The 20,978-nt window shown below is 39.2% G+C and overlaps 1 protein-coding gene across 1 annotated transcript in view; it reads right to left on the reverse strand.

Annotated features, from left to right (window-relative positions):
- Positions 1–20,978, reverse strand: part of Vcl (vinculin) — a 107,111-nt gene that overhangs the window by 85,832 nt on the left and 301 nt on the right. The window contains exon 2 of the mRNA XM_033766330.1: positions 20,826–20,953. Within this exon, the coding sequence (XP_033622221.1) occupies positions 20,826–20,953 (128 nt within the window). The remainder of the gene's footprint in view (positions 1–20,825; positions 20,954–20,978) is intronic.

Below are 20,978 nucleotides of genomic sequence, written 5' to 3' on the forward strand. Positions count from 1 at the left end.
AAAGGTAAAACCTCTTCCAGGGCTACATGATGTAATCCACATGGAAATTACCTGGAAATGAGTGTCAAATAAACAATGGTCCCTTTCTTTCTCTCTGACAAGGTATTTGTAATTTGTAGTTTTAGTTTTCTCCTTCAAAGAACATTTTTTTAAATACAGCATACACTATAAGTTAGGAGTTCTTTATTACTTCAATAAAGCCTTATAACAGCACTATCATATAGATACCACTGACTAATTCCACTTTGCAGAGGAGGAAGAGATGCATGGGTTTTGATTTGTCTAAAATCATTCAGGTAGTGGTGTTCACCTAGCACACCCAAATTCTAATCCTAAACTGGAAGAAGCCCCAGCAGAATTGAAGCTGTCATGATTCTGCATCTTTTAAAAGTGAAGGAGTTGCTGGATTTGGTGGTACACACCTATAATCCCACAGCATTTGGGAGGCTGAGGCAGAAGGATTGCCATGAGTTTGAGACCAGCCTGGACTACATAGTGAGTTCAAGGCCAGCCTGAATTACAAAAATCAAAAATTTAAAAATTTAAATAAAATGGGGGAATGGGATTAAATGATGCCTAGTGTTTTCTGCTGTTATTTCATGTGATTCCATCATTCCACAGAGCTATGAGATGACAAGATGAGTGAGGAAAACATCAAGGTCACACTGGGCAGATTACAAACCTTCACGATACAGTCTGATCAACTCATGTCCAACTGTCCTGGTTTTCCTTCCCTGAAGGTGGAAGGTTTCCAGAACCCAGATCAGTTAGGTTCACTTAAGCTCCAACTCCTCAGCTGTTACTAAGAAAGATCAACGGAGTCAACCTGCCTCAACTAGCTCTTAAAATTGAACCAGAGTTGGCGCTGACATACATGACACACACCAGTAACCCCAGCACTTGGAGGGATAATGCAGGAGGATTACCAAGAGTTCAAGACCTGCCTGGACTATATAGTGGAGATCTTGTTTAAAGAAAAAAACCTAAATAAATAAATAAACCATTTTTGGGGGCTAGCCAAAAATGTACCTTTTTACATATTATAGGTATTGTCAAAATTTGAAATAGGAATCCAGTGGTAAAACTCTTGAGAAATCTTTACTAATGTTGGGCTCATCTTGCTTACTAATTGGAGGCTATTAGACTCTCTTTTACATCATAATAGCTGAATCTGGCTATAGGACACATTTTAACAAACACATTTCTCAAAGATACGCAGAAATGCAAATTGCATGTTTAATATTTATTTGTCAAATGGCCAGGCTGCTAATTAAAATGCTCATAAGAGTCTTTTATGGTACCTATACTACATAAACTTTCAAAATTTTACCTGAATACTTTTCTTCTACATGTTTTTATTCTTTTCTTTCTGTCAACTGCAAACACAACTTAAGCGTAGCCACATATGAGCTGAGTGTAGCCTGGGTTCTAAACTTGCTGAAAAGTGAAATAAGAGAACAGCAGCTGCCCTTCCAGACCAAACTGGCCATGTAGTACTGATAGAAAAAAGCGTAAATCATCCCCCAGCCATACTTTTGCCTTTCACGGATTGTATTTCATCACTGCTGTTCGTGTAACATTAGTAGATTAGACACAGCCTCAGTCTAAGCCAAGAGAAAGACATTTACAAGAACGCTCTGGTTTTCTTTGGTTTCACTTGCTTACTAATGTAAAACGTCAATATTACAGTCTTAATGTTAAACAGTTGCCAATGGGCAACTAAAACTATGAGGAAGTTCCAGCCCTACCATCTCAGATAACTTGAAGACAATCATCATCAGTCTGAAAAAGAAATAAAAATCACTGTGATGAGAGTCCATTAGTCTATCTAGTTTGTTGACTGTCATATGAGAGATGGTGCTGCCAAAGCACCTATACACTCAAACATTCCTTTTATCTTCAGTGCTTATTAACCATCAAGTTCAGCCCTAATGGTTCATCAAAAAACAACACAAGTCTACACTGGTTCATAAGCGGAACTGTCTGAAACTGAGTTTAAATGAAAGACCTAACAGCAGTCTGGCTACCAAGAGAGAATATAGCAGGTTTTCATCAATTGATCTTAATATGTGAATTCCTACCTCAGCAGGCAAGTCTCTGTAAGCCTACCAATCTATAAATACATCAAAGGCTTACATAATCACCACACAATTAGGTAACTCTCTTGAGAGCAAATCCAAGTTCCCTCTCCAGGGCACACATACTTCATCAATTGATAGGTAGATGTGATGTAGATAAATTTCCTATGAATTCTCCTAAATGGGTGATCCCATTAACAATATCACTCAGAGTGCCATGTTTTCTCTTGTTTATTTATGTGTTTAATATGGGGTTTCACTACGTAATCCAGGCTAGCCTTGATGGCCTGCAACTTGTGATCAGCCTCCTTCAGCCTCCCAAGGGCTGGAAATACAAGTGTGCACTACAACATGTGGCTGGCTGGCTGGCTGGCTTTCTTTCTTTCTTTTTTTCTTTCTTTGTACCAGGGATTGAACTTGGGACCTTGCACTTGCAAGGCAGGTGGCAGAACCACTGAGCTAATTCCTCAGCTCTGGCTCATTTTTTAATAGAAGTAAACAAGAGATTTTTTTTTCCAGTACTGGGAATCGAACTCAGAGCCTTGGGCTTGCCAGGTGGACACAGTGTCACTGAGCTATATCCCTGGCACAAACTAGACATGTTTAAGGTATCATTTATACCTAACAATCTCATATTCATTCATCCTTTAGTTTCTAAGAGTTCTATGTGTAAGGCATCATGCGGGTGACACAAAGACTCACCGTCAGGGAGCTTCCAGTCTGGCACAGCCTCAGGACCATATCCACGACCACTAAATGCCAAAGGGAGGGAAAGCAGCACTACTGGGAACAGTGCATTGTTACTGGGACCACAATGGCCAGTGTTTACACTGAGCCTTAAAAGCACAGGTGTAATTTCTGGAGGGACAGAGGCATCCTAGATAGAAGTGTAGTGTGTGTACAGGAGTGAGAAGCACTTGAGTTTGTACATAAAATGTCCAGAAATCTCAATGAGCCAGTCCAGATCTCACAGGAGGGGAACACAGTGGCACAGAATCAACAATGGATTCTGATTTTAGCTTCTCCACTACCAAAGGACATGCTTCAGACACATGCTGATCAGGATTATGTATTAGAATAAGGTTTGTTTTGGTTTGGTTTGGGGTATTTTTGTTTCTGGTTTTTGGTTTTTTTGGGGGGCGGGGCAGTGAGACGAGGTCTCACCATGTAATTCTGGCTGGCCTTAAACTTCAGACAATCCTCCTGCCTCAGCCTCCTGAGTGCTTGGATTGTAGGGATGGGCCAACATCTCTGATTAGGTTTTCTCATTTTTAAAGTGAGAGCCTTGGATTAGAACATCTCTGAGGTCTATTCCCAAATCTGTAAGCCTTCAACTCTAGGCTTTTGTGTTGGCAACATTTTTCTATAAAGAGCCAGATGGGGGCCGGGGATTTAGCTCAGTGGTTCCAGCACCTGCCTCACAACCTCAAGGACCCAAATTCAATCCCTGATACAAAAAAGGCGGGGGTGGATAATAAATATTTTAGGCATTGTGACCTATATGATCTCTATCACAACCTCTCAATTCTGTCATCATAAATGTGAAAGCAGCCACACAAAATACGTAAATGATGGATATAGCTTGTATTCCTCAATAAAACCTTATTTATAGACATCAATTTTGCACAATTTCCCCAAAATATATTTCAAAATGCAAACACTGCTCTTAACTTCTGGACAGTTCAACATTCCACACACAGCCTATAATCTGCTGACTCCTGCTTTCCTCAGAGAAATAAGATCAAGAAAAAGTTCTGGGTATGATAGCCCACAAGAGCTGGAAGAAAAAATTTATATTAACTTAGGGGATAATATAAAGGAGGCTTAAAGGCTTTTGTGATCAAGAAGGTGTTGAGATCAGAGCTATGCTTAAAGGAAGATTTAGTTGGTAGTAATGGATGACAGGGAAAGATTAGAAGAATAATATAGATCAGTAGCTCTAAGAAAAAAATATGGAAGAAAAGATCAGCAGAACATTACTTTTTTTAAATGTTTATCTATTAAGCATAAATAATAGAGACCACCAGATGTGGTGGTACACACCTGTAATCACAGGACTCAGGAAGATGAGGCAAGAGGATCGCCATGACTTTGAGGCCAGCCTGGCCTGCATAATAAGGTCAAGTCCAGCCTGAGCTACAAAGCAAGACTCTGTCTCAAACAAATAAATCAATAAGACCTGCTCCCAGGCAAGAAGGAGAAAGCAAGAGGTGTTCCCATTCCCCAGGGCCACAGGATAATATGACCACAGTAGAATAACTGTGGAGCTTGCCTTACTATGAAAGCTGTAGGACAACCCCATCCAGAGCGTCCAGTCTGAAGAATCTTTGGTACATGCCAGGTAAAATGTATCTTGAAGTTTTAATTTCAGAGATGCAACAGCTATGGCAATTTCTAAGATGGAGTTCAATTATTTATAGCTCCTTTTACTCCAGAGACTTTCCAAATTAGGAAAGGCTATTTATCTGGTGTACAAAGATATATCATTGGCGTCAGAATTTTACAATCACTCTGCTGACTATGACTCAGAATTTTTATCTGTCTTTTCTGACGGAATAAATCTTAGTGCTGCAGATGCAACCATTAAATAATCTAAGTACTGTGCAAGCAGCCCACTCCATGGGAGTACTCAGTGCCTTCTAGAACATCAATCTGGAAGCTGGGTGGGAGTCTGAAGGAGAGACAGAAGCAGATATGAACACGTGTAGTTCTAATCCTATGCAACGGTTTGATAAGCACCTCAATCAAGTCTTACAGAAACACAGCAAAAGGAGATTCATTTCAACTGAGCAGCATGGGAAGGGTTTCCTAGCCTAGCGTCTCCACTGGGTCCTGTGCTTTCTGTTTTCTTCCAGCATCTATCTCTACAAGTGGATCCAGGCTACAAATGCCCTGTTTTTCTTACTTCCACATGAAATAAAAAAGGTTTGACGTGACTTGCTTCTTTTTTAACTTCAATAGAATCATTCTTGAGATTTCTTTGATCTGATAAGGATTTCTGGTTTTGCACCTTGCATTTCAGGTAAGCTCATCTGCAGAATTAAAATACTTCAGCTCAGGCACCACCAATTACCAGCTCTGGATCAGGGACAAGTTCCTTGAAGTCCACGACCCTTAGTTTCCTCACTTGTACAGTGCAGAAAACAATCACACAGTGTTGCCTTTAATTAATAATTACATACAACTCATTTGTTTTACTAATTGTATGTGTGCATATGGAGCTGGGAAGGGAACCCAGGGCCTTGTGCATGCCAGACAAATGCTCTACCTCTGAACGACCTCGACAATGCCCTGATCAGTTTTTGTAACTGAATACGCCATGTATCTAAATGTAAATTAAGTAATAAAAAGGCTGCTCTAGAATTTGGCCCATGTCTCTTTCTGCAGTCCTCCCACACTTGAAAGCAGCCTTACAGTCTCACTGGGATGGCTGGCTCTCCAACACCAAAATCTCACCGATGCCATAATCAGTCTTACTCACTGCCACCAGGATTAGCTTTGCAAAACCTTACCATCTGCTGAAAATCCCTGTTACCTAATATCTGGTACTCGGTATGTTCTACACCTAGAGAAGTATCCTATGAATGCACTTATATATCCATAAAATGACATACCTGTGTCATTCTTTGCCATACTATCTAGAACAGCAAAACATTACAAATAACCTATAGCTATTCCTTTAGGGTCGAGTTTAATATATTTATTATTACAATCCCCAAGGGACTACTGTAGTCCTCCTCTACTTATGTTGTTTTTTTTTTTTTCTTTCGGTACCAGGAATCAAACTCAGGACCTTGCACTTGCCAGGCAGGCACAGCGCCACTGAGCTACATCCCATCCCACCCCCCATTTTACTTTCTGAACTTTCAGTTGTCCATGGTCAATCACAGTCTGAATCACAAGTCATGTCATCACATGGAAAAAGGTGAGGATGGTATAATAATGTATGGTGGGTACATAGTCAGATTACCTTTATTACGGTATACTGTTAGAAGTGTTCTATTTTATTATTGTTGTTAATCTCCTACTGTGCCTTACTCGTATGTTTGTTTTGGGACAGGGCCTTACTACATAGTCCATGCTAGCCTCAAATTCACTGTTTAGCCCAGGGTGATCTTGAATTTGCAATACTCCTGTCTCAGCCTCCAGATTATAGGCATTACAATGCTAGGATTATAGGCATGCACCACCATACCCTGCAATGTGCCTAATTTATAAATTATACACCTTATATTTATAAATTATTTATACACCTTATATTTATAAATTATACACCTTACTATAAGTTCACTGGTTTCCTATGAGGAGGGAAACCAAGTAGCTGGAATTCAAGATTGAGGAGACTTTTTCCTGTGTTACCTTTTCTTTTAAATTTTGAACTAGGTGATTTTCTTTTTACATATTCAGAAATTGAAAATACTGTAGTTTTCTTCTCTCTTTCTCTCTCTTTTTTAACTGACTTATATAGCAAATAAACTGACTTACATACAAGCAAGCACAATCTGCCTTGGTATCTCACTGCTGAAGCTTCCCCACTCCCTGACTGCACTGATGTTTAGACTAAGACACACTCCTCCATAATGCCCTCGGGCATGCCGTCTTCCTTGAAGGGGACTGTATCCAAGAGTCAAAATAAACCTCTCCTCCTGTGAGCTGCGGTGTTAGGTATTGTGTCTGCCACGAAAGTAACTCAGACGTGCAAGTCCACACTCTCAACTCTATTCATTCTATATAGAAGTGTTTCCCATTTTCTCCAGCTGGCAAACTTGCCTACACTACAAACACTGCCTCCAAGACAGAATGGACTCCTGTCTTCCCATGTTCTGAGACAGGACCTGGGCCTGGTCTCCTTCCATGTCTACTCCCCGCATCAGAGGCTGGGTGCACAGTTCTCACTCAGAGTGCATCCACAGCTTATGCCCCGCCGAGACAGAGGCCAGGCCTCCTAAGGCATTAAAAGCGTAATGAAATATCAGCACTATTCACAACTGCCAAAAGGTGGCAGCCACCCAAATGTCTATCAGTGGATAAATGGCTACACAAGATGCGGTGTGTGCACACAGGAATACAATTCAGCCTTCAAAAGGAAGGAAATTCTGACATGATGCAAAATGAATGAACCGTGAACACATTAGGCGAAGCAAAAGAAGTCAGTCACTAAGCGACAGATATTCTAGGATTCCAAAGATATTTAGAGTAGTCAAATTCATACAAACAGAAGTGGTGCTGCCAGAGACTGGGGGGAAGGGAGAAAAATGGAGTTTCAGTTAGAGAAAAAAAAAAGGTTCGGGAGGTATGTGGTGGTAATGTTTGTACAACAATGTTATTGTCCTTAATGCCACAAAACTGCACCCTTAATATGGTAAAATGCATTGCCGCCACTTGCCTCACAAATGCAAGAGTTCAGTCCCTGGTACAAAAGAGAAAAAAAAAAGGTAAAATACATATTTCACCACAATAAAAAAAAATTTTTTTAAGTCAAAGAATTCTACAATTCCAAGATCAAATATTATTGTGGCATTTCACCATTTTTTGTTTTATTTTGTTTTTGTTTTTTGAGACAGGATCTCCCTTTGTAGTTTACACTGGCTCTGAACTTGCTACGTGGCCCAGGCTGACCTGAAACTCACAGCAATCCTCCTGCCTCAACCTCCCAAGTGCCATTTCACCATATTTTAAAAGTGCCTTGTTTTTATCCTCAACCTGGTATTAAGCTCTTGAAGTCTCACATTCCAAGAAGCTTTTTTTTAATCAAACCAAAATAGTATGATTAAAGAACAAGAGGCTATCAAAACTGAGGCACATTTTGAAAAAGATCTAAATGTAACCGTAGAAGTACGAAATACCATCATTTAAATTAAAAATTCAACAAATGAATTAAATGGCATATTAGACACAGCTGCATGAGACTAGCAAACTGAAGAGATGCAGAAAGTACTGAGAAGGAAATACAAGCTATTAAAAGACACAGAAGGCTGTAACTATAACTCACTGTAGAACGCTTGCCTGGTCCACATGAGGCCCTGGGTCCAACCCCTCCCTTCCCATGGGGGTAGGGGGATCAGAGAGAATACAGTGAGAAAGTCCAACATATCTCTAGAGTTCTAAAAGGAATTAATACAAAGAAGCAAACATTCAAAGATTGGACAAGAGCTGAGAAATTTCCCAGATTGATAAAAGAAATTAAATCCTCAAAATCAAGAAACAAAAAATGAACAACAAAAAAAATCATGATAGGGAAAGTCTTTAAAACCACAGGAAAAAAGATATATACCATAGCAAAACACTGATGGCTAATTTGAAGACAGACAACCTTGGAATAATATGCTGAAAAAAAATTATATCAGCCTAGATTTAAATAGCCAAGAAATTTATCTTTCAAAAAATAAAGACCAAAATAAAGATACTTTCCAATGATTAAAATCCTAAGTGTATATATTCAAAGTCCCCACCAAAGATACTAGCAAAAGATGAATTTTAGGAAGAAGCAAAATTACTAGGAAAGGCTATTCATCAATTCTATTGTACCTCAAAGAAAATGGTAAATGGGGAAAGGGGTAGAAGATAATAATTTCTAATTTGTGTGCTGAATAAAATCAAGGTTCATAAAATCTTGGCTAAGAGAATGGAATTTAAAGTGTTTTAAGAGTTTTTTATTACTAGGGAGGAAAATAAAGATGCTAAAATTCTGAAGTTAAACTTACATGGTAAAAAATTTCTAGAAGACCACTAAAAGTCTAGAAACAATGCGCATAACTTCCAAACTAGTAGTTATGGTCTCCAGAATCCCATTTTCAACTCTATTACTCTTGATAGGACATCTGAAAATGATTATATCCCTCCTCTCTGGCAAGAAATACTAAGCCAGTCTAGAATCTGGCATAGTATGTGTTCATTAAGCATTTCTTAAATTAAATTGGCTGATCCAGAATACGATAAATTCTATATCACAAATGTATCATATTTAACTCTACCTGGAAAGCTGATTCCATTTTATTTTACTTCGTGGCTTAGCTACTCCTTCAGTTTATGTTTTTTGGAAAATAGGACAATGAAATCTTGAGCCAAAAAAAAAATTTTTTTTTGGTACTGGGGATCAAATTTGGGATCTTAGGCTTGCAAGGCAGGTGGCGGAACCACTGAGCTATATCCCCACCCCTGCTAAATTCTAAGTCCCAATTCTTTCTTCTAAATTAAAACAACAGTATACCTTTTTTCACTATTGCTCTGAACAAAAGACATTGCACTAAAACTTTAAAGTGGATGTATAAGCCAGGAGTGGTGGTACATACCTGTGGTACATACCTGTAATCCCAGCATCAGGAGGCTGAAGCAGAAGAACTGCCACTAGTTTAAAGCTAGCCTGGGCTACTCAGTGAGCTCAAGGGCACACTGAACCACATAGTGAGTCTCTGCCTCAGAAAAACCAAAAAATAAATAAAGTGGATGCATGCTTGTAATCCAAACTATTTAGGAGGCTAAGCCTGGAGGACCGCTTGAGTCCAGTAACTGGAGGGCAAACTGAGCAAAAGAGCAAGACCGCATTTCAAAAAGAAAGAAGAAAAATTAGCTGGTTGGGCTGGAGATTTAGCTCAGTGGTAGAATACTTGCCTAGAGTATGAGAGGCCCTGTATTCAATCCTCAGCACCATCCCCCAAAAAATGTAGATGGTTGTCTTTTTTTGTTTGTTTTGTTTTTTGAGAAAGGATCTCCCTATGTATTTGAGACTCACCTAGAACTCACTATGTAGCCCAGGCTGGTCTCGAACTCATGGCGATCCTCCCACCTCAGCCTCCTGAGTGCTGATGACAGGCATGCACCACCACACCCAGCTAGATGGTTGTCTTTAATCATGAGAAATTGGCAATCAAAGGTTCAGGCATCTAAAACTGTGAGTGATATTTTCCCCGCAGTTGTAAAACTGTATATTCCACAACATATGGAATTCTACTGAAAGCTTTCATTGGCATTTTGCCTTGTTGAGAAAAAGAAGCTATGCTCAGACATTTTTTTTAAAAAAAAATCAACACTGCCTTTTCATTAGATTAACATTTAAAATAGGACTTAAAAATCATGAGAAAGGATAATAGAGATAATGTCTGACACCAATTGAGCTCTTAACTCAGGAATAATTCTAAATATTTATTTTATTATTATTTTTTTAATGACAGGGTCTTGCTTGTGGCCCAGGCTGGGCTTGAACTGGCAAACTTCCTGCTTCAGCCTCCCAAGTACTGGAATTACAGGTATGTACCACTGCACCAGACTGAGTTTAACTCTTAACCGTTACACTATACTGCCTCCCAAGTTTCTATGCTGATTTATGTAATAGCTATATCTGAAGTCCAACTCTGGAATTTGCTAATTCATTTTACCACAGTTGGATACTCTGATCATTTGCAAAGAGTGAAAACTAAAAGAACCCAAATCCATGTTTTATTTTTACTTACACTTACATATTTTCCATAATCCTGTGCTGTGCTAGACAGTTTTATCCTTATTATATACCCAAGACTGAGCCTGGAATTTACCCAACATGAATTAAATAGTCCTATTGCATGCAATAATTTACACCTTCTTTCCTCATTAGCCACTAAATGTCACCACCAAGATTCACCCATAGCATGATGCGCACTGGAATGCTCCAAAGAAGCTTAAAATACTTTTTTGTAGGGAAGCACCAAATGGCCCTCTAATTTGTCGCTCACCAAATGTTTATCAAGACTGTACTCTGTGCCAAGCAACCTGATTGGTGTGAAAAATTTGGAGGCAAACACAGCAGAGTCAATATTTGCCTCTGAGGCCCACGTGGGGAGAAAGAGGTTAAACAAGTAATAATGACACAATAATTAATTATAATTATAATCATAATAAGAAAAAAGATTAAAAATATATGACAGAGGGGCACTAACCTGGTTTGAAGATAATCTGGGAAAGCATCACTTTTAAAGTGCACATTTAGTACGGAAACTGAGGAATACTAGAAATTATCCAAGAAGCAGAGAAGGGTTGTACAGGCACAAGGAACACCACATATAAAGGTCCACACAAGAAGCCCTGTGATAGACCAGGAGTGGTGGCACATGCCTACAATCCCAACACTCTAGGGGGCTGAGGCAGGAGGATTGCAAGTTCAAACCCAGCTTAGGTAATTTAGTGAGTCAGTGAGACCATGTCTCAAAATAAAAAATTATAATAAATAAAATTTAAGATTTAAAAAAGGACTGAGGGTGTAAATCAGTACAAAGACCTGGGGGTGGGGGAGACAGCAGGTTTGCAAACCACAAGTAGAGAGTAGCTGGGGCCAACACTCAAAGCTCTTTTCCTAACTATGGGTTCCACCAACTGATCACCCCTCTCTACTTGCTGCTGGGCCTTGTGTGCCTGTCACGTTCCCCATATCACTAATACGTCACTGTTTCTCCATGACTCCAAACAACAAAATCTGTATTTCCAGCACCAACATATAATCCTTTAAGAGGAATAACTTAAATTCTGCAACAATTTCACTGGTAGAGAATTAGTGGATAAATATTTTTATAAGATTATTATTTCATTTATAAGATTATTATTGCATCAAGCAACTTGAGGCTAGAGATCACATCATAGATCCCAGCATCATTCACCATCTCTAACAGTGACCAAAGCTTGAGTTTGACAAATAATTATATTGTTTGGGAAGAAGGCTTGTAAGATGAGAAGCTGATGATGTTATATTTTTCTATAAAAGATTTACTAGCCCATTTTTATCTCTTTTAATTTCATGAATAAAAACATGTTGCCTACCTGGTAGATTGAAAAAAAAACTGAGCCAGTTCCCCAGAGATGGGGTGGGGACAGGAAGCTAGAACATGGGAGGCAAGATAACAAGAGGTCCCTCAACTCTCAACTCTAAGAACAAACGTGCCATTTCTCTTTCTTCACTAAAAGCTTACTCACAGGAATAATTCAAGCTTATTTCAAAAGAAGGAATGACTTTAACTTGGATTGTGGCCAGTTGTGGTTAGAACTGCAGAGAAATTCAGCCACTTTCCTCTTAAAAGTCATTCAACTGGAAATCTTACCACTGGGAAATTCTCTAAGGGACCCAAAACGCCATTTTTTGCAATTTAATAATATTTGTAAAACATTTTTAGTTCTAAGATTCACTGCCCCTCATTCTCTCTCTATATATATATATATCCTACGCTCACACCAATCCAACGAGCTTTTTTTCTTCAGATTTTAAAATGCTTTCTATTATATATTGTTTTTGTGTTTTGGTTTGGGTTTTTTTGTTTGTTTGTTTGTTTGTTTGTTTTTTGGTACCGGGGATCGAATTCAGGTCCTTGTACTTGCGAGGCAGGCACCAGAACCACTGAGCCAAATCCCTGGCCCTATATATTGTTATACATGCTCTTTACTGCATTTTTTTTTACATGTAGACAAGTATTCTGTGATTATATTATACAGCCAAGTCCATTAGATTATTTTGGTTGTTTTTACCAGCTTTTTTCTGCTTTCATCATTTATAAAATGTCTGTGATTTTAAAAAATGTAAATTGTATTGAAATACATAGGCATATGTAAAAATACAAAATGGCCCCAATGAGCTGACTTCTGATAGAAGTGATTTTTTAAAAAATCTAAATTGTGTGTAACCAACACAGTGTTATTTATGAACCTTTGTCACCCCTCCATCATGAAATAATGACCTAAAATGACCAGCTGTACACTAAGTATCAAAGCACAACACAATTATTGAAGGATTACCGTAAGCAAGGGAATATGATAAACAAAACAGTGAGAATACCAAGTCCCAGCACTTAAGAAACCAACAAGCAAAAAATATAGCAGCCCTAGGGGAATGGAAAGGGAAGGGGAAGAAAAACTATAATCAAATCAGTCATTAAGGACGACCCCCATATATAAAGATACAAAATCTACAAAAATTGTCCCAAGGGAAAGAAGCAATGAACCTCCAATTTCCTAGATCTAATTATACAAGTCCCATTTTGCTCAGTATTCTACCATATTTCACTTCTGTACACAATGTACATACTTAATAAAAAAGTTAAATCGATGGGTATTTGACCAGATATCTTTTTTTTTTTTTTGAGACAGGATCTCGCTATGTAACCCAGGCTGGTTTTGAACATGTGATTCAACCTTCCAAGAGCTGGGGTTATAGGTATGTGCCATCACATCAAACTATGACCCTATGTCTTAATGTCAAGAATCATTCTTTCAGGCTGGGGATTTAGCTCAGTGGTTCCACCGCCTGCCTCGCAAGCACAAAGTCCCGAGTTCAATCCCCAGAACAACAACAACAAAAAAAGAATCATTCTTTCAGGATCTAGGATATTATTTGGAAGTTATTTCATTCCACATTTACTGCAACAGTAATTAACTACTGACATCTTAGATCCCTAGACGGCATATGGCAGAGAAATTCTGAGGGTGTTATAGGAACAGGGATCCCCATACAAATTCATGAGCAGGGAAGTGACTTAGAGATGGTTTTTATTTTTTATTTAATGATAGAAAAGGAAAAATCAGAGATCTGTATATAAACTTTTAATTATATTCAGGGAAAAAAATTGCTTTGAAGTAGACAGAACTGGTGACCAAGGGAAAGTAAAATACAAATCAAGTTGAAACCAGAAAAAGGCTGAGAACAGAAAGAAGATTGTAACTGAAGATTTTCTAAGTTAACAATGAAAATGGAATAATTTCATAACAAGAAAAATTTTATTTTTCAAAAACTCAGTATAATAAAAAATGATACTAGTAGTATACTGTTCAACATCCTCAAAACCACAGATGAACATAGTTCCCTTATCTACTAATCTCAACTTCCTTCACTAATAAACCTTTTCGTAACTTAAGAAAAAGATGAGGTGACCTTCTTCTCCATAACCATTCCCAACAGAAACAGAATAAGTACTAAAAATGACTGAAAAATAAAGCAGATACCTGATAATTCAAAGCATATGTTATCTGAATGATGTAGCCCAATATATCCAGACACATTTTGCAAAAACTCTTGAAGTCCAAGATACATGGCATAGAAAGACAGAAAGAAGTCCACTGGGAAGTCCCTCCTCCAATATACCAACTTCCTTCTCATGACTGAAAGACCCTTCTCAATCAGTTCTGAGCAGAGCATTATTCTAGAAAGAGAACCTCTAGATAGAAACCAGCTCATCTCAGATAACAGATCATTAAGGACTGCTGTTGCTTTTGCTACTGTCCTAATGCTGATTTATTATATAAAAATATAACCCACAGTCATGACCATGACATAAAGCTTAATAAAAAGGTTAGCCCCAAGTCAGCCAGAAAGGAAAAAGCAACAGATGAACTTTATGATATCTTTGTCTCTTGCCATATGGTTCAAGGAAATAAAGATCTTTAATAAGGAATTCATGACTCACAGTATGAGTCTCCACTGTAACCAGCAGAGTTCCAAATAATATATCAACACCTGGTATAAATCATTAAATTTTAAAAGGGCACTCCCAAAAAGAGAATGCAAAATCCAAATGCCATTTCCAGGAGGAAGGAGGCAACACAGCCTCACTTATGAATTTAGTAAGCGGCCCGCATAGTTGAAATGACTCTGAAACAGAGAAACCACAACCCAAAATAGCCTGAACACTTTGTTATCTCAAACAATGGGCAGTTAGCCATTCATTCCTCCCTCTTAGTATATACTGTTTCTGTCAAAGCCTCTTATAAATTTGATGAGACATCAAATTTAGTTGTACCAGATGTTTGAAAGCCAAGGGTGGAAAGTAATGCTTGCACAGTAATTCCTAATATTTGATACATATATCCATTTAATTTAAAAATTTGTATTGCGCATCAGTGCTCAAGAGAGACCTGGTCCCTGCCACCACAGAGCCTACAACCTACTAGAGAAGACAAACACCAAACAAGTATGACAAGTGTCCCATCAGCGCATATACATGCTCCACTAGGCAGTAGACTGTGGATAAGGACAGCACTCCTATCTACCACCTTCCTAAGGGTGTGTGAAAAACCAGGAAGTTGTCAGAGGCTGCTAAAATGACACTCTGAGTTTTGATATACAGTATATAAAACATAAGCATTTTATAACCATATAAATGGCCAAGAATTAAATATGCAAAACGACCAGGCTACTTCATTTTTAAACAAATATACAAGAAATATTAAAATCAGGGCCGGGGATTTAGCTCAGTGGTTCGGTGGCCTGCCTTGCAAGCGCAAGGACCCGAGTTCGATCCCCGGTACCAAAAAAAAAGAAGAAATATTAAAATCCAAATGAGTCCTATCTCCATAAAAGTAGTCTCCCTAATGCTATCCTTAACTGTATGACTATGGGGAGAGGGGTCAAACCTATGCTATTGTTATTGATACTTACTTGACCATTTAGAATTATACCAATCTATAAAACAGTTTTAGAAAAGTTCAGCTTTCCACTACATGCATATAAACAAACATTTAAATTGGAGTGCCACTAAAATTATAAACATAGTTGTAAAAACATACACAACTTCCAAAACTCCTCTGTTCTCTAGGTCACATGAGTGTTACACACGATTGGAATAAAGTTCACATCTGTTTCATTCTTAAACCTCTTTTGATCTGGGGACCAAGTTTTTCAAATGAAATTTCATGATTCCCCAAATAGTCTACAAATGTATCTCAAATACTATTTAGTTCTAATAGACTTCAAGTTAAGCAGGCATACATAGTATTTTTTGAAAGCCTTCATCTTACAAGTATAAATATTTTTGTGCTAATCTGTACCTATTCTTATTTCAGGAAGGAAAGGAGGGAAGCCATGGAATTGAACACTGGCTATAAAACAGAAATCTACTTCACATCATATAGGCCCTTCATGTAGGCTATGCCAAAGGCAGACTAAACAGATACCTTTGCCAAGCACAGGACAAACAGAAACCCTATGACTAAGAGAATTCTTATTGCTTCTGATTATAAGTGGAAAACTTCCACTGATATTTAGTAACTTTGCTCTAAGTGAATGTGGAATGGTGAGGTAAAAAAGCAGAGGTTGCGAAATAACAGAGCCAGAGTTGGAAACCAGCCTAACTACCTGTAGGCAGGCTATTTAATTTCTCTAAACTACAGTTTCCTCACCTATAAAATGGGAATCAGAATTACTATGAGATCACCAATATGAATGTATTTCATGAATTGTAAAAGATTATACAAATGATCTTACTTTATTGATTTTTTTTGTTTCATAGAGCAATTATATGTTTGTTTGTTTGTTTTTTGGTACCAGGGATCAAACTCGGGTCCTTGTGCTTGTGAGGTAGGCGCTGGAACCACTGAGCAAAATCCCCGGCCTTATATGTTAATTTTTAAAATTAGAAAATACAGAAAGTATTGAAAAGAAAAAAATCACTCACAGGCCTATTACTCATTGTTACTATTTATTTTAACTAAATAAATCAAACAACCAAAAGCAAAACTGATTTCAAATGTTAATATAGATAATGACAAGTGACAAAATTAATTAATGATCACTTTTTAAAGAGTAGAGCTGCCAGGCAAGGCAGAATGCACACCTGTAATCCCAGCAGTTCGGAAGGCTAAGGCAGGAGGATCACAAATTTAAAGACAGTGTGGGGCAACTTAGCAAGATACTATGTCAAATTAAAAAGTAAAAAAAGGGGTACAGATGTGACCCAGTACAAAATCCCTGGGTAAATCCGCAGTCGCAGTCGCAGTCACACACACACACACACACACACACACACACGCACGCACACACACACACACATGCACAGACGCACAAGGTAGGCAAAGCTGCCTGTCCCATCTATGCGAAGACAATGCTACTATCTGTCCCAAAATTGGTCCTCAAGAGCATATGATATACAGGAGAGGCCCATAAAAGTCAAGGCCACAAAAACTCCCAAAATAAATATTTCGTGAGTCCAAGAAGTAGTTACAACACACGCCTTCAGATGCAATGAGAATGGCAAATTATCTGAAGTCCTGTTAATAAAACTGACACAGTTTTGATCACATCAGTAATGATCACATCAAAGACTGCTAGTTTGGAAAACAAAAGAAAAATCTATAGACCATGCTACAAGACAAGAGTCTAAGACATCTGACTTCTTTGCATTGCTTAAGGAATCCTATCCTTCTTAGATGCTCTCTATTTCTCATTTCCCACCCTTCCCTTTCCTACTTCCTCTCTCTAGCTTTATCGAATTGAACTTGCTCTGTGTGTAAAACAGCCTTATTCTATACAATGGGATATTATTCAATAATAAAAAAAAAAAAATTCTGATAAATACTATACCATAAAAGAACCCTAAAAGCATTAAGTAAAAGAAGCCAGGCACAAGGACTACAGTGTATGATTCCCTTATATGAAATGTCCAGCAAAAGCAAATCCAAAGAAACAGAAGCTAGACTGGTAGTTGCTAGAGAGACAGAGGTGGGGGAAAGGAGAGACTGCTAATGGACATGGTTTCTTTGGGGGGGTCAATAACGCTCCAACATTAGATTGTCATGATGGATGCACAACCCTGTAAATACACCGAAAACCAGTGAATTGCACAATTTAAATGGTTGAACTATATAGTATGTGAAGTGTATCTCAACACACCTATTCCAAAAATGGTCTTATTCAGGATTCTCAGAAGAAAAAAAGGATATGTAAGTAAATATTCTCATTCTGTCCCCTTCCTAAGTGTGGAAAAAGTGATCTACATACACAAATATGCTATGGTAGGTAGGTGTGTGTGTGTGTGTGTATAAAAGCATATATATATATATATATATATATATGCTTTTATATGTATGCACATATGTTGTGATATATATAAGTACTTGAGATATGTAGTGTTTTGCTTTTATATGAACTTATAAATCTAAATGAGTCCTGCCTACCCAAAAGCAGTCATTTGGGGGGGGTGCAGGGGCTCAAACTCAGGACCTTGAGCTTGCAAGACAAGCGGCAACACCCTTGAGATAAATCCCTGGCTCAGCAGTTATCTTTCTGATGCTCTAAGTTAAAATTTGGTCCTCAGATTCCTTGGGTCCTCAAATTCCCAAAAAGAAGCATTGGAATAAGGATATAGTCTCCCAAGATAACTCCAAGAAATAATCAAATTATATAAATTCCAGAATATTTGCTCAAAAATCAGTTTATTTATAGTAATACTGTATGTTTCCTCCAAACTCAGAGTTCTATAATTGAGTTCTATTATTTCTTCTAATAAATATCTATTACTTCTTTCATTTTTTCCCCTACAAAATCCAAAGTTCAGCCCTTTATTGCTTTCATAACTAACCAATTTTCGAAGTTTTCTAATCTACATTTCCACAGTTTCTTTTCCTTTAACAATACTCATCAAGCTTTCTGCATGCCAATATTAAGGATAGGAACTGGGGGGCATATAAAATATCATCCATGCATAGTAGCACATGCTTTGATCCCACCCAAGCAAGAGACTGAGGAAGGAGGATCACAAGTTCAAGGCCAGCTTGGGCAACTTAGTGAGACTGTCTCAATAAAAATGAGTGGGGATGTAACTCAGGGGTAATTAATTCCCTTGGATTCCCCAACACCACAAAAAAAAATCAGACAAGATCTGTTTTCTAGACACAGTTTAGTTAGGAATTTGAGATATTTTCAAGATCCATACAGTTAAAAGACCCAATTGACACTCAGAATTCAAAGCAATGATTAGGTCCTCAGATCACAACCCACAGGGTCTTCTTCACCCACCATTCCCGTCCTCCCCCCCAACTCTTTGTTCATCTTGATTTGTTGGATAAGCCTTCGTTAAACTGCCCAGATGTCACTCACTGACTTCATCTCCAATTTCTCTCCCACTTGCCTCCTGAGCTGCAATCAAGACAACCTACTTACTGAAACCTGGAAGTGACTTACAAATACCTTTGTTCAGGACTTTCAGCACAAGTTCTTCCCACCTTTTCTCTCTGTCACTCATATCTACCACCAATCTCCAATCCCTTCTTTTGTATGTGTTGGGAAGTATCTTATCTACGTGTAATTTTTTTCAGCTTATGACTGGCCTTATTTCTATTTGTTTCAGTGTCCACTACAGTGTTTTCCATGTAAGGCTGTATATTACAATCACCTATGGAGCTTCTTAAAGATATTGAGGCCTTGATCCTCCCCCTGGAGAACTGTCACAAAGTCTAGGAAGGATGCTAGACATCTTTATACCTAAAAAGCCCCACCAGTGATTCTTATGCACACCCTTAAACTGAGAACCACTGATGTATTACAGTGCTCTTTAGAAAGCAGCCATTCAATGCTTATTAATTCATGGCATGGAATCTCATAAATAACTTTTCTCTAAATAGCCTAACCAGATATCAACCCCTTGACTACACTAGCTCTATTCCAAGTGCAACATGTGGTTTTAAGATTTCATTTCCTGAAGTGCTGCACAGAGGATCACTATTACCTTGTCTCTTTACATTGTTTCCCCTTTGGTGAAAAATGGAGGCCTGGAATGCAGCCATGTTAGACAACACTCCATAAGAATGTAGTCTGGAGTCTTAGATTAAGATTAACCATAAAGAGAACAACAATGTAGAAGTCGAATACAGTATTCTTATTGAATACATTCTTACTAAAACTGTATAAAAGGAGGATCAGGAATTTGGTCTGTGGCTTCTCCCTGTTTTCCTAGCACCAATCTCTTGCACCGCTTAAGAAGGCCCCACCCCCACCCCAAAACCGGGGAAGACTTTTTCAGCTGCTTAAGTGCCACTTTGTGCACCGTTGTGCACCAGAGCGCTGCAATCGGATAAGTAATCCAAGCCCCACCCAGACCCACAGTTACCTCCCAACTACCCTGACACACCGTGAGGCTCAGTGAGGGAGCACTATAAACTTTTTCCAAGACTTGCTGCTCATAGGCAGCAGCAGTCTGAGTCACCGACCCAGAGTGGGACATTAAGTGTGACATTAGCCAGGGGAGTGTTAGGCGGTTCTCAGCACCTTTTATTTTAGAAGTGGACTCCACCGCCTCCAGAAATTACCTCAATCAGCAGTCACAGCCCTTAACTACACGGGTCTGGAACTACCAGCCACCAAGAAAAGGGGATCAGACAGGAGACGCCACCGTCTCTCAGATCCCACAGGCCTCTCCCAGCAGCTCCATCTTGCTTCCTGCCAGGAGGAGGTGCAGGAGGAGGAGGCACCCCTGGTCGGGAAAGGTTCCTGTGGGAGGAAGCCGAATGACAGAGGTAAAGCCAGGTGGAAAGCACCACAGCAGGCAATAACATACCAGGTAGCAAAAGGAAAAATGGGGCTCCTGGTCCTGAATTACTGGGTAAAGGTGTTTGAGTGCCTAGGTGAAAACAGAAGTAAAATGCCCTGGAGGGAAGGAGGTGGCCCGCGACCGGTGCGACCAGTGCTCCGTAAAATAGGTAGGAAAAAGGGGGTTGAACCCAAGAAGTTCTAGAACGGGTGGGTGGGCGAGCCAGGTCGCGGCGGCGGGGGAAGGACAGCAGCGTGGCTCGAAGAATCCTAGGAAGGAAAGCCTGGGAATCCATAAAAGAACCGCCCACACACAGGCCAGCCTGGGGAGCCCTAAAAAGGAGCTGGAAGCAAGGTAGTTCACGAGGGACCACAGCCCGCCCAGGAAAGGGGCCCATCAGACCGCCGCACGACTAGCATTTATTCGGAGCTGACTCCGGGCATTTGCAACGCCGGACGTCTCCCTAGGCTCCCCTGGCTGAGTCTTCACAACGTACCCGCAAGGCAGCCTTTTTCACGACTGCCCCATTTTCTAGATGAGGAGACTGAGGCCCTGCGAGTCTCGCGGGGGGCTTGCTCAAGGTCACAGAGCAGGGAGTCGGCGTCCCACCCGCAGAATCTGGCGCTCGACCCCACGAAGGAGCGAAGCC

This window comes from Fukomys damarensis, unplaced genomic scaffold (genome assembly GCF_012274545.1).
Source record: "Fukomys damarensis isolate Sample0158 unplaced genomic scaffold, DMR_v1.0_HiC HiC_scaffold_20, whole genome shotgun sequence".
In the NCBI taxonomy this organism is placed as follows: domain Eukaryota; kingdom Metazoa; phylum Chordata; class Mammalia; order Rodentia; family Bathyergidae; genus Fukomys; species Fukomys damarensis.